This window comes from Salmo trutta, chromosome 11, assembly GCF_901001165.1.
Source record: "Salmo trutta chromosome 11, fSalTru1.1, whole genome shotgun sequence".
NCBI lineage: Eukaryota > Metazoa > Chordata > Actinopteri > Salmoniformes > Salmonidae > Salmo > Salmo trutta.
In genome coordinates, this window is record NC_042967.1 from 14,339,099 (window position 1) to 14,352,504 (window position 13,406).

Below are 13,406 nucleotides of genomic sequence, written 5' to 3' on the forward strand. Positions count from 1 at the left end.
TGGTCCAGTTGACCATGCTGAGGGGGACCTCCAGGGGACCTCGAGGAGTGGAGGCCAGGGGCGGTAGGCTGTTCGGCGTGTCCCTGCTGGAGCTCAGGGAGCTGGGCCTCGTGAAGGATGGCGTGCCCCTGGTGGTGCGGAGAATGGTAGAGTTCCTCCGAGAACATGGTGAGCTGAGGAGGTTGGGGTTCAAGGGGGATGAGAGCGGATGCGGGGATAGTGGGTCTTTAATGTTTCAATACACAGTCATTTTCTAATGGTCATTGTGCATCCACTTTGGTTCTGAAGGAGTTGTAGGGACGGCTAGATTTTGTTAGCGAGACTAACTTGTTATTATTAACAAACAATTTCATGCGATCGTTTTTTTTCTGACATGATTTCCTAGATTTGATCAACTTCAAATCCAATGTCAATAGACGGGAGTGATAGCTGCTTCTGTGATAGCCACATCCATAGATATAGAACTCTGCTTTATACTGTATCTTTGACCACAGCTATCTTTCTCTGTCAGAGTCAATAACCCACCTGATAGCTGTCAAGACAACACAAGGTTAACAATGAGCCCTCAGTCCAAAGTCACTGTGTTCACTGGCTAGTTACGCTTTGTATAAGTCATCTCAATGCAAAATCATGTGTTACATTTTAACATCCACTATACCTTTGCCACAAGACTCTTATAGATAATAATTTTATAACACATCATTTTTTATTTATCTTCCTATTATTTAAAGACCGTGTCATTACTTATTAGACTGCCTGTAACTGTAGGCTTTGTGTTGTGTAAAAACACACTTTACACTCCTTGACATCACATGTGTTACTGTTATGATTTGCAAACGTGTCATTTGATTGGTATAAATACAAATACAAGCTCCATACCATGATAGATTTATCCTTGTGGTTTTGTTCTGTACTCTCATCTTGCTATCAAATGGTCTATTTAGCCCTTCTAGTAGTAATTTCCTTGTTTCCCCACTAGAGGTCAGTGTAGTTCTGATACAGCAGTAGGATGTCCTCTTCCTGACCACATGACGCCCTCTCACAAACTCAGCACACCCACATCATACATTGGGCCTTGCACATATTTCTTTATTCGTGGGTGTGGTTGAATAATCAGACTATTCAGGTCACTCATCGTTGTAATTAGGAAATAGGAGGGAGACAGGAGCACATGCCATGTGGACAAAGACAGAGGGTATTGTTTAAAAAAAAAAAGTTTTTGTTAAATTATTATTTAATTTTTTACAGTTTTAGTTAGGTAATAGTAAATGTGCCTGTAACGAGCGTTTCTTAATTACATTTCAATCTCTGGTTTAAATGATTTGTTCTCTGCAGTGTTGCCATTGCAGCCCACTGGTCTGGTAGCATTCAGTAGGATGTGCAACGTTTTGGAACGTTCAGAAAGAAATATCCTACAGTATGTACAGCAAAAATGCCTTTCTGACATGTAGAATAAGGAATCACGTCATGGCATTTCTGTCTGCAACGTTAGACAACTGCATGTGGCCCTGTAGACTGTTCACAACAACAGCAGAGCAACACTTTATGCCGTGTAATCCCAGAAACTGCTGTCCAAGTTAATAAAATATGACTCACACAGCTGCAGCGGTAGGTAGCCTCGCGGTTAGCGCATTGGCCCAGTAACCGAAAGGTCACTAGTTCAAATCCTAGCGCCGACAAGGTGAAAAGCTGTTGATGTGTGGAGCAAGGCACTTAACCCTACTTGCTCCAGGGTCACTGTTGATAATGGTTGACCCTAGCTGTGACCCCCCCTCTCCGAGGGTGTCTCAGGGGGAGCTGGGACATGCAAAAAAGTAATTTCCAATTCATATAAACACACTTGTACATTTGTGATATAGGACAAATATAAGCACTCACCAAATGAATGCATTCATTATTGTCACGCATCAACTTGACCCTTTGTCACCTGTGTGTGTGCAGCAATGCTCAGTGATCCAGAGAGACTCTCCAAGTTGACCATGAAAGGTTCCACTCCCTGTCAATGTCTGGGAGTAGTACGGTGTGTTAGGTTACTGGATATAGTGTGCACACTGTTTTCCATGGGGGAGAGCAGGGATCTCCAACCCTGTTCCTGGAGAGATACCGTCCTGTAGGTTTTCACTCCCACCCTGTTCCTGGAGAGATACTGTCCTGTAGGTTTTCACTCTCACCCTGTTCCTGGAGAGATACCCTCCTGTAGGTTTTCACTCCAACCCTGTTCCTGGAGAGCTACCGTCCTGTAGGTTTTCACTCCAACCCTGTTCCTGGAGAGATACCGTCCTGTAGGTTTTCACTCCAACCCTGTTCCTGGAGAGATACCCTCCTGTAGGTTTTCACTCCCACCCTGTTCCTGGAGAGATACTGTCCTGTAGGTTTTCACTCCCACCCTGTTCCTGGAGAGATACTGTCCTGTAGGTTTTCACTCTAACCCTGTTCCTGGAGAGATACCGTCCTGTAGGTTTTCACTCCCACCCTGTTCCTGGAGAGATACTGTCCTGTAGGTTTTCACTCTAACCCTGTTCCTGGAGAGATACCGTCCTGTAGGTTTTCACTCCCACCCTGTTCCTGGAGAGATACTGTCCTGTAGGTTTTCACTCTCACCCTGTTCCTGGAGAGATACCCTCCTGTAGGTTTTCACTCCAACCCTGTTCCTGGAGAGCTACCGTCCTGTAGGTTTTCACTCCAACCCTGTTCCTGGAGAGATACCGTCCTGTAGGTTTTCACTCCAACCCTGTTCCTGGAGAGCTACCGTCCTGTAGGTTTTCACTCCAACCCTGTTCCTGGAGAGATACCCTCCTGTAGGTTTTCACTCCCACCCTAATCTAGAGCACCTGATTCTAATAATTAGCTGGTTGATAAACTGAATCAGGTTAGTTACAACTGGGGTTGGAGCGAAAACCTACAGGAGGGTAGCTGTCCAGGAACAGGGTTGGAGTTAACCTACAGGAGGGTAGCTCTCCAGGAACAGGGTTGGAGAGCCCTGGGGTAGAGTAATGTCTTAAGTAGGTGTCCAAGAAACATTAAACAACCATTCTGCCATCAGTAGAAGAGATTGAATGTCCTTCTCTTCTTGTTCTTCTCCCCAACCTCTCCTTTGTCTGGTTACTCCCCCAACCTCTCCTTTGTCTGGTTACTCCCCCACCTCTCCTTTGTCTGGTTACTCCCCCAACCTCTCCTTTGTCTGGTTACTCCCCCAACCTCTCCTTTGTCTGGTTACTCCCCCAAACCTCTACCTTTATCTGGTTATCCCCCAACCTCTCTTGTCTGGTTACTCCCCCAACCTCTCCTTTGTCTGGTTACTCCCCCAACCTCTCCTTTGTTGGTTACTCCCCCCAAACTCTCCTTTATCTGGTTACTCCCCCAAAGTCTCCCTTTGTCTGGTTACTCCCCCAACCTCTCCTTTGTCTGGGTTACTCCCCCAACCTCTCCCTTTATCTGGTTACTCCCCCCAACCTCTCCTTTATTCTGGTTACTCCCCCAACCTCTACTTTGTCTTTTGGTTACTCCCCCAACCTCTCCTTTGTCTGGTTACTCCCCCAACTCCTATTACTCTGGTTACTCCCCCAACCTTCTCCTTTGTATGGTTACCTCACCCCAACCCTCTCTTTGCTGGTTACTCCCCCCAACCTCTCCTTTGTCTGGTTACTCCCCCAACCTCTCCTTTATCTGGTTACTCCCCCAACCTCTCCTTTGTCTGGTTACTCCCCCAACCTCTCCTTTATCTGGTTACTCCCCCAACCTCTCCTTTGTCTGGTTACTCCCCCAACCTCTCCTTTATCTGGTTACTCCCCCAACCTCTCCTTTATCTGGTTATTCCCCCAACCTCTCCTTTGTCTGGTTACTCCCCCAATCTCTCCAACTTATCTCCTCATGCGTTCTATCTGTTTGAGTCTTCTTATCTATTCCTTCCACGTTCCCCCTCTTTTACCTTACTCTCGCCATCCCTATCCCTCGTCATCCCCCTCTCTATCCCCCTTTCACTGTGCTTCTCTACCCCTCTCTCCACCTGCCATCATTTCCCATCCTCCACATCCCTCCATCACCTCGCCCCTCTCTCTCCCTCAATCTTCTCTCTCCATCCCCAGCTCTTCATCATGAGGGTCTGTTCAGGGTCAACGGTAACGTACGGGCGGTGGAGGGGCTGAAACTGCGGCTGGAGAACGGTGAGGACGTGGACTTCCTGGTTGAGGCGGATGTGTGTACAGTGGCCAGCTTGTTCAAACAGTACCTCAGGGACCTGCCTGAAGGCCTGGTAGACTCCACCGTACAGCCTGCCCTTATACAGCAGCACCAGGGTGAGAAATGTTCCTGTTTGGAATAATACAATGTGTGTGTGTCTATAAACTGTGAAGGAACTTATCCTTTGGGGCATAATTGTCAGATAATGATGATCGATTCTAGTCTGTCAAAAGGTACTCTAGTCTAGGGTCTTTGACCATGACTGTCTCCATTCACAACATTAGAATTGTGATTCTTAAGTCATATGACTATCATACCATATACTGTATTCCCATTCCCATTATCACATCAGTGATCGTTCCCTTAACCATGGTGTCGAGGTCACAAATGGATGGTAATGATGCATAGTCATTATCATTAAGCAGCATAATCACGCTCAAGCGGTGCTTCCATTTCCTTAGCATGAACTACATACCACACCAGTGTAATCAGTGTTACCGTTCTTCTACAGAGATACTATCAGAACAATCTACAGCTAAGAATACCAGTTGGCACTCGCCCTAAACCGTTTCCCAATCCCACCTATAAATCCTGCAGCTCTTCGCCAGTGTTCTACCTATCTAGGTCACACGGTTCTGACTTCTGATTCGCTCAAAACAGGCTATGTTTAGATGTCTGCATGGGTCACTGGCTGGCCCTTACACTGTGTAGTAGACAGGAGTTTACCTTTATTACAGCAGAAGTGTCTGGACCATGGGACTGTTTGTCACCTGCGACAGACAGACAGACAGACAGACAGACAGACAGACAGACAGACAGACAGACAGACAGACAGACAGACAGACAGACACACAGACACACAGACACACAGACACACAGACACACAGACACACAGACACACAGACACACACACATTCGCTGACTCAGGCAGTGGAGAGGCAGGGGATGCATTGGCTTCAGCTCAGAGTCCTTCTTCACGGACTCCTCAGTCCTTACAGTGTATAATATGAGTCCATATAAGGTCAAGCCAGTCCCATACCCGTCACAGACTGTACTGGCCTAACTCTGGTCTTAACTCACCTCCATGATGATCTAGTTCAATCTGGATGATGGAAAGGGAAGGGAATCTCGTCACAGTTCCAAATAGCTCCCTATTGCCTATGTAGTGCACTCATTTTGACGTAAACTCTGTTTTGGTCAAATTGCTCTGGTCAAAAGTAGTGCACTATATAGGGAATAGGGTGCCATTTGGGGCATAGACTGTGTTTTGGTTCAAAGTGATGACAGAGAGTGTATATTATAAACGTTTTGGATGAATAGGAATATTTGTCATGGCTTGGTGCCAGAGGATGCATTAAGAGAGTGTGGGCCTGGCTGGGTACAAGTCAATGAAGAAGCAGGACTTGGATTGGCGAGACAAATGACTCGATATGATTGGTTCAAGTCCCGGTGCCAAGGTACAGGAAAGTGTTAAACTGAGGGAGGGAATAAAGAAGTGAGGGATGGATGGATGGATGGATGAGCAGACAGCAGGAGGGCATGACAAAAAGATGGGTAGAGGAATTGGCCAATAGATGCATCCCCGTCGGAATGATAGAATGATAGATACGACAAAAAGATGGAAAACATGTGGACAGGACACCAGGATCTATTTCATGCCCCCCCAGAGAGGTGGAGGGGGATCTGAATGTTCCCGCTCTCTGTGTGTTGTGTGTGTGTGTTGTTGGAATGGCCACAGATGATGCATTATGGGTGCCAGGAAACCCATCTCAAAACCCAGTGTGGTTTGGCTGACATTTTACTGCCCTGGCAGGTAAAGTCACCCATTAGCAGATTGCAATGTTCGACGCGACCGCATGTGACAGATTTGCCACGTGAGGGACTTTTCTGCTGCGTGACTGCCATGGCAACGATAAAGCGGATTACAATATTCTGGATTGTGATGAATTTTATTGTGAATATTCAGTTTAGGGTTAGTGTTGGTCAATATTCACTGTTTAGCCACAAGCTCAAGCTTCCTCTCTTTGTCAGGCCGAAATTCTTTGACATTGTTTATCTGGTTACTGATGATATGTCTTACCTTGGAGAAATGAAGGGAAATATGCGAAGAGGTCACTATCATAGACACCAATAGAGACATGTTAGTGATAGCGGTCACTAGTCTGAGATTAGGGTCAGTCTGTTTTGTTGTGTGGTAGAAAATGACAGTGGATCAATTGAGTAACTCTATGGTCATATAATACCCAGGAACAAGCCTGTGTCTGGGCAGTCTTGGCAGAGTGAAGGGCTGACGTCTCCATCTGATCCCACTTCACCTCTCCCCACACACACACACTCGCATGCACGCAAGGGAGCGTGCACACACAAACACACACACACACACACACACCTCTGAACTTCACCTCACCAGACATGCAACAGCTGTGAGTGCTCTCAGAGCTCCTGATGCCCTCCTGCTGTGTACACACACACACACACACACACACACGACATAGACGCACACATTACTCAAGACCAGTAGGTATGTCCCTGTATCCACCTCTGACCCCTGACCCCAATATGAATCCTGACTGGCATCATCATGTTTTCACTGCCTTTTCATTTTAATGTTTTATTTAACCTTTATTTAACTAGGCAAGTCAGTTAAGAACAAATTCTTATTTACAATGACGGTTTACCCCGGCCAAACCCTAACCCGGGCGATGCTGGGCCAATTGTGCGCCGCCCTATGGGACTCCAATCACGGCCGGTTGTGATACAGCCTGTAATCGAACCAGGGTCTTGAGTGACGCCTCTAGCACTGAGATGCAGTGCCTTAGACCGCTGCGCCACTCGGCTAAGGTATTGATGCTAAGGTATTACCAGCATCGTGGTCATCGTGGAGCATTGCTTCAAAGTACATTGCTCTCAAAATGCCTTCCAGTCTTTTAATTGTTGATAATGTTGTTTCTACATGTTTGTGGTTTCCTTCTAGGTGTACAGCTGTTCAACCAAAGCACAACACAGTCTCTCCCCTCTCTAATAATATCTAGAATAGAATACAATTACCTCAGTTAGCAGTCACTCTTATCCAGAGCAATTAACAGGAGCAATTAGGGTTAAGTGCCTTGCTCAATGGCACATTGACAGATTGAGCGACCTTTCGGTTACAATGGAAAGCTACCTGCCGCCATGAATTGAACAGAACAGCTTTATTTTCCTCAGAGTGAACTAGTTTTTAAAAGGGTCTTCCTGTGTGTTTCCCTCCAGAGTCCAGTGAGGATGGTTTCTGCTCAGACCTGAGGGTCTTACTCCACCAGTTGCCAGACGTCCACTACAGCCTCCTACAGTACCTCTGTCTCTTCCTCACCCAAGTGGACCAGCGCCACAGGGAGAACCGCATGACCGCTCTCAATCTGGCAACTGTCTTCGGCCCCAATGTCTTCCAGTAAGTTTTGCGGCCTGTCTCTGGGATTGGTGTTAGTGGTATAACACACTTAGGTTGCCATGTTGGTCCAATGTCTTCCAGTGTGTTTTATTACATGTTCATGGGATTTTGGGATGGGGTGTTAGTGGGGCGTGGGTTTAATAAGACAGATGGGTTGCAAGGTGGGTCTAAATAGCAGGTGACTGTCATTATGTCTAAGGCCTTGTTACTGTTGGGGATAGGGGGCAGTATTTACACGGCCGGATAAAAAACGTACCCGATTTAATCTGGTTACTACTCCTGCCCAGTAACTAGAATATGCATATAATTATTGGCTTTGGATAGAAAACACCCTAACGCTTCTAAAACTGTTTGAATGGTGTCTGTGAGTATAACAGAACTCATATGGCAGGCAAAAACCTGAGAAGATTCTGACCAGGAAGTGGCCTGTCTGACAAGTTGTTGTTCTTCTTGCCTCTGTTTATTGAAGACTGAGGATCTTTGCTGTAACGTGACACTTCCTACGGCTCCCATAGGCTCTCAGAACCCGGGAAAAAGCTGAATGACGTAATTCAAGGCCCAGGCTGAAACACACTAGTGCGTTTGGCAAGTGCTCTATCAGAGGGCCTTTATACTGAGGCTCGTGCATGAGGGGATAGCATGCTTTTACTTTCTCTCTCGTTGAATGTAAACAGGCTTTGCCGGTCGGAATATTATCGCTTTTTTACGAGAAAAGTGGCATAAAAATTGATTTTAAACAGCGGTTGACATGCTTCGAAGTACGGTAATGGAATATTTAGAATTTTTTTGTCACGAAATGCGCAATGCTCGTAACCCTTATTTACCCTTCGGATAGTGTCTTGAACGCACGAACAAAACGCCGCTGTTTGAACATAACTATGGATTATTTGGGACCAAACCAACATTTGTTATTGAAGTAGAAGTCCTGGGAGTGCATTCTGACGAAGACAGCAAAGGTAATAACATTTTTCTTATAGTAAATCTGACTTTGGTGAATGCTAAACTTGCTGGGTGTCTAAATAGCTAGCCCTGTGATGCCGGGCTATCAACTTAGAATATTGCAAAATGTGCTTTCACCGAAAAGCTATTTTAAAATCGGACATATCGAGTGCATTGAGGAGTTCTGTATCTATAATTCTTAAAATAATTATGTTTTTTGTGAACGTTTATCGTGAGTAATTTAGTCAATTCACCGGAAGTGTTCGGTGGGAATGCTAGTCACATGTTAGTCACCTGCTAATGTAAAAAGCTGTTTTTTGATATAAATATGAACTTGATTGAACAGACATGCATGTATTGTATAACATCCGTTTGTCATCTGATGAAGATCATCAAAGGTTAGTGCTGCATTTAGCTGTGGTTTGGGTTTATGTGACATTATATGCTAGTTTGAAAAATGGGTGTCTGATTATTTCTGGCTGGGTACTCTGCTGACATAATCTAATGTTTTGCTTTCGTTGTAAAGCCTTTTTGAAATCGGACAGTGTGGTTAGATTAACGAGAGTCTTGTCTTTAAAATGCTGTAAAATAGTCATATGTTTGAGAAATTGAAGTAATAGCATTTCTAAGGTATTTGAGTAACGCACCACGGGATTCAACTGGCTGTTGAGTAGGTGGGACGCAAGCGTCCCACCTAGCCCAGAGAGGTTAAAGCCAGTTTATGGTATATGTGTTCCGAGTCATGCATGATGTTATGGAGAAAAATGGTTTGACAGAGCGTTAGTGCTATATCCTTTTAAAAAGATACACAAACTGTTCAAAATCAAATCAAATGCTATTTGTCACGTACACAGTTTATACAGCAGGTATAAAAGGTGCAGTGAAATGCTCGCGTGCTAGCTACCTCAACATTGCAGTACTATAATTAAGCAATAAGGCCCGAGGGGGTGTGGTATATGGCCAATATATCACGGCTAACCACTGTTCTTAAGCGCGATGCAACGCAGAGTGCCTGGATACAGCCCTTAGTTACCAACGTAATTAGAGCAGTAAAAATAAATGTTTTGTCATACCCGTGGTATACGGTCTGTTATAAACTGGGTGGTTCCAGCCCTGAATGCTGATTGGCTGACAGCCATTGTATATCAGATCGTATATTTATTGCTCTAATTACGTTGGTAACCAGTTTATAATAACAATAAGGCACCTCAACGGTTTGTGGTATATGGCCGATATACCACGGCTAAGGGCTGTATCCAGGCACTCCGCAATGCGTCATGCGTAAGAACAGCCCTTAGCCGTGGTGTATTGGCCATATAATACACCCCATTGTGCCTTATTGCTTAAATATACCACGGCTGTCAGCCAATCAGCATTCAGGGCTCGAACCACCCAGTTCATAATCAATAATAATAAAGAGTCAAATAAAAAAGTAATAGAAAAGTAGTTTTTGTATTTTATTTGGTTCCCCATTAGTTCCTGCCAAGACAGCAGCTACTCTTCCTGGGGTCCACATAGTAAAATCCTGGTATGTACTCAATAGGATATACAGAATAGATAATGTATGTGCTATGTCAAGTATGACTGTATTTACCATATAAAGTGGATAGTGTGCTGGTTGCGCAGTTGACTAAATACTATATTATAGAACAGCAAATAGTCTCTACGGTGCAGATAGTCTCTAAGGTGTAAGTAGTCAGTTCATAATTTGATTTATGATTGATTCATGTTAAAATGTTCCATATAATAATTGTTCTATAAGACAAAACATGCCTGTCTAAAATAAGAAAATATAACAGAACGGGTCCTGAGAACTCCAGCAACCTCCAATGAGTTGTCCTGACTTAGTCCCTCGCGTCTCCACTCCAACAACATTGTTTGAGCCCTTGCTATTTACCACCTGCTGTTTTAAAGGGTAGAACGTTCCTTAACAAGCGTATTAAAACCTGCTTGGATGTTGATTTATTCTTGGAGCATATCGTTATCACGCCTGAGAGGACGTGTGTGTGTGTGCGTGTGTGTGTGTGTGCGTGTGTGTGTGTGTTGTTACGAACCGGCTCAGAGTTCGCAACAAAAGGGAGACAACGTGGAGACAAGGAGTATCAAAATATATATTTATTAAATAAAGTAACTAAGTAATTAACAATGGTGTGTGTAATCAGTAATCAGTAGTGTAAGTGAGTGTTTTGCATACCTGAATGTAATAATGCATTGTGTTGAAAGGTGCCAAAGCAAATAACCAAAAAGCCACAAAACTACACAACCAAAACCAACAAAGTGTCTGCGTGGAGAGAGTCTTCCCAATGACTGTGGAAGAGGTGTCTTTATCCTGGCACACACCCGAGCCCAGGTGTTTCCCATCTAGCTGACGACCCTTCCCACTCCGCCCACTGGCATCCTAATAAGGAACAAGAACAAAGAGAGAAAATACAGCAGACAGAGTGGGAGGGTCGTCACAGTGTGTGTGTGTGTGTGTGTGTGTGTGTGTGTGTGTGTGTGTGTGTGTGTGTGTGTGTGTGTGTGTGTGTGTGTGTGTGTGTGTGTGTGTGTGTGTGTGTGTGTGTGTGTGTGTGTGTGTGTGTGTGTGAGAGAGAGAGAGAGATTAGGCTCTAGTGGCCTGCCTGCCTGTCTATGACAGACTTTGAATTACACACACACATACAGTAGCTATCTCTATGCACTGGGACTTCTTGGCTGACTTGCCTAAATGGTTGGAAGGTTGATTGATTGATGTTTGTGTTTCCGTTAACATTGTCCAATTCTAAACCTGTGTTGATATGTGTTGTCATGTGAAAGAGTAGGTGGGAGAAAGGGAGAGAACTTAGGCACACGCTGTTGCACACTTTCCTGGCTCACCCTCTGTCTCTCAATCATCTCTCTATCTCCCTCCTCCTCCACCTTCTCTGTCTATCTCACACAAGCCCATGTGTGTGAACTCACACACACACAGTCTTGTACAACTAACCTTGTGAGGACACATTATTTAGTCCCATTCAAAATCAGATTTTCCCTAAACCGTACCCTTACCCTAACCTTAATTTGAAAACCTTAACCCTAAACCTAACCCTAGCTCCTAACCCTGAACCTAATTCTAACACAAATTCTAACCTTAACCCTAAACCCCCTAAAAATAGCATTTGACCTTGTTTGGACCAACAAAATGTCCCCATTTGGTCAAATGTTTCTTTGTTTACTATTCTTGTGGGGACTTCTGGTCCCCACAAGAATAGTTAAACATGTCCACACACACACACACACACACACATACACTCCATCTCTAACCAACATGGAGGGCTGTAGGCTTAACATGCCATTAATGTTGTGGTGATAGAAACCTCACCACGTGCACTCAGAGAGGGCTCATACATTTCTCCTTTACAGTTCACATTCTCTTCCACTTCTACCGGCATCCCTTTGAGTGGTACTGGCACTACTTGAGAGGAACTAAAAGGAAACTCATCCCTGCTTGTAAATTTCACTGACAGGGTTTGAGGTGCTTGGTGAATATTATTTGAAGTCAGACTCTCACACAAAAGTTAACCAAAAAAGTAAATAGTAACAATATTGTTGGGTCATTCCGATTTCCATGAGTCGGTGGTAAGACTTTAAGTGGTCTGATACGTACTCACACACCTTAAAGACTCTACTGTCCTCTCTGTCCAATCTATCGTCTATCGTTATTAGTGGGCGTTCCCAGTCGTCCTTGGCCCATGCCTTCCTGCCCGCTTTGCTTACAAACGGTGTCTGAAGACACACAGACCAAAGTGTTCTGTCTCCTGTTCTCACAGTCCCATCCCATATGGCTTGCACCGTGATCGAGGGCACTATGTTCCAACTTCTCATACCCCCCTGCCCTCTTTCCTGCCCACCTGATTGGCAGCCATATCTTATAAATACCCATGGTGTCCGTGCCAGGGAATCCGTCTCTGATGGCACATCGTCTCACTATCACTGGAGGGTCTGTACGGGACATAGAGTTGGAAAGAGGGCACACACCCTATCTTTTCCATTATTACGTCCACAATGGTGCTGTCCGCTAAAATAGGTTTTGTGGCAACTGTGCCCTCTATCAAACTCTATGGTACAGTAACAGGACCAGGAAGTGACCAGAGGAGGCTGGTGGGAGAAGCTATAGGATGACGGGCTCATTGTAATGGCTGGAATGGAATTAATGGAACGGAGGTTTCCATATGTTTGATGTGTTTGATTCCATTGATTATATTCCAGGTATAACAATGAACCAGTCCTCCTATAGCTCCTCCCAGCAGCCTCCTGTGGAAGTGACATACCTCAGCTGGGGCCTTATACTGTACACCATGTCCTCAGTTTGTTCCCTCCATCAACCAATCAGAGAGGGGTATAATTAGGCCCAGAGCCCAGGCCATGTCGGCATGTCAAACAGCTGTTCAGGAAGAACTCAGTGACATGATCTGGTATCAAGGGCTACTGGATTGTCCTGACTTGGCCTGACATAGTACTGGAATGTGCCCTACTCCAGAGGAGGCTGGTGGGAGGAGCTATAGCAGGACGGGCTCATTTTAATGGCTGGAATGGAATTAATGGAACGGAGTAAAACATGTGGTTTCCATATGTTTGATGTGAAACCATTCCGCCCGATTCCGCTCCAGTCATTACCACGAGCACTTCCTCCCCAATTAAGGTAGCACCAACCTCCTGTGCCCTACTCATCAAGATCCACTATAATATTACTGTCTTCTATTTAATGATGTGGCATCGTGTTCTGCCGCCATAAGAGCCCCATAAGGTCTGTAGATAAGCACTTTGTCAGTGGACTGTTGTGTTATTGTGCTATGATGTGAAAGCTGTTGTGGTGCTTGTGTTTTCCTTGAACCATGTTGTC

General features: G+C 45.0%; 1 protein-coding gene across 2 annotated transcripts in view; it reads left to right on the top strand.

The window, feature by feature from the left end:
• LOC115202259 (protein FAM13A) overlaps positions 1 to 13,406 on the top strand; it is a 78,932-nt gene that overhangs the window by 9,142 nt on the left and 56,384 nt on the right. For both annotated transcript variants that reach the window (XM_029766279.1, XM_029766280.1), the window contains exons 2-4: positions 1 to 168; positions 4,086 to 4,295; positions 7,429 to 7,606. The exon at positions 1 to 168 is cut by the window's left edge and continues 43 nt beyond it. In XM_029766279.1, the coding sequence (XP_029622139.1) occupies positions 1 to 168; positions 4,086 to 4,295; positions 7,429 to 7,606 (556 nt within the window). The remainder of the gene's footprint in view (positions 169 to 4,085; positions 4,296 to 7,428; positions 7,607 to 13,406) is intronic.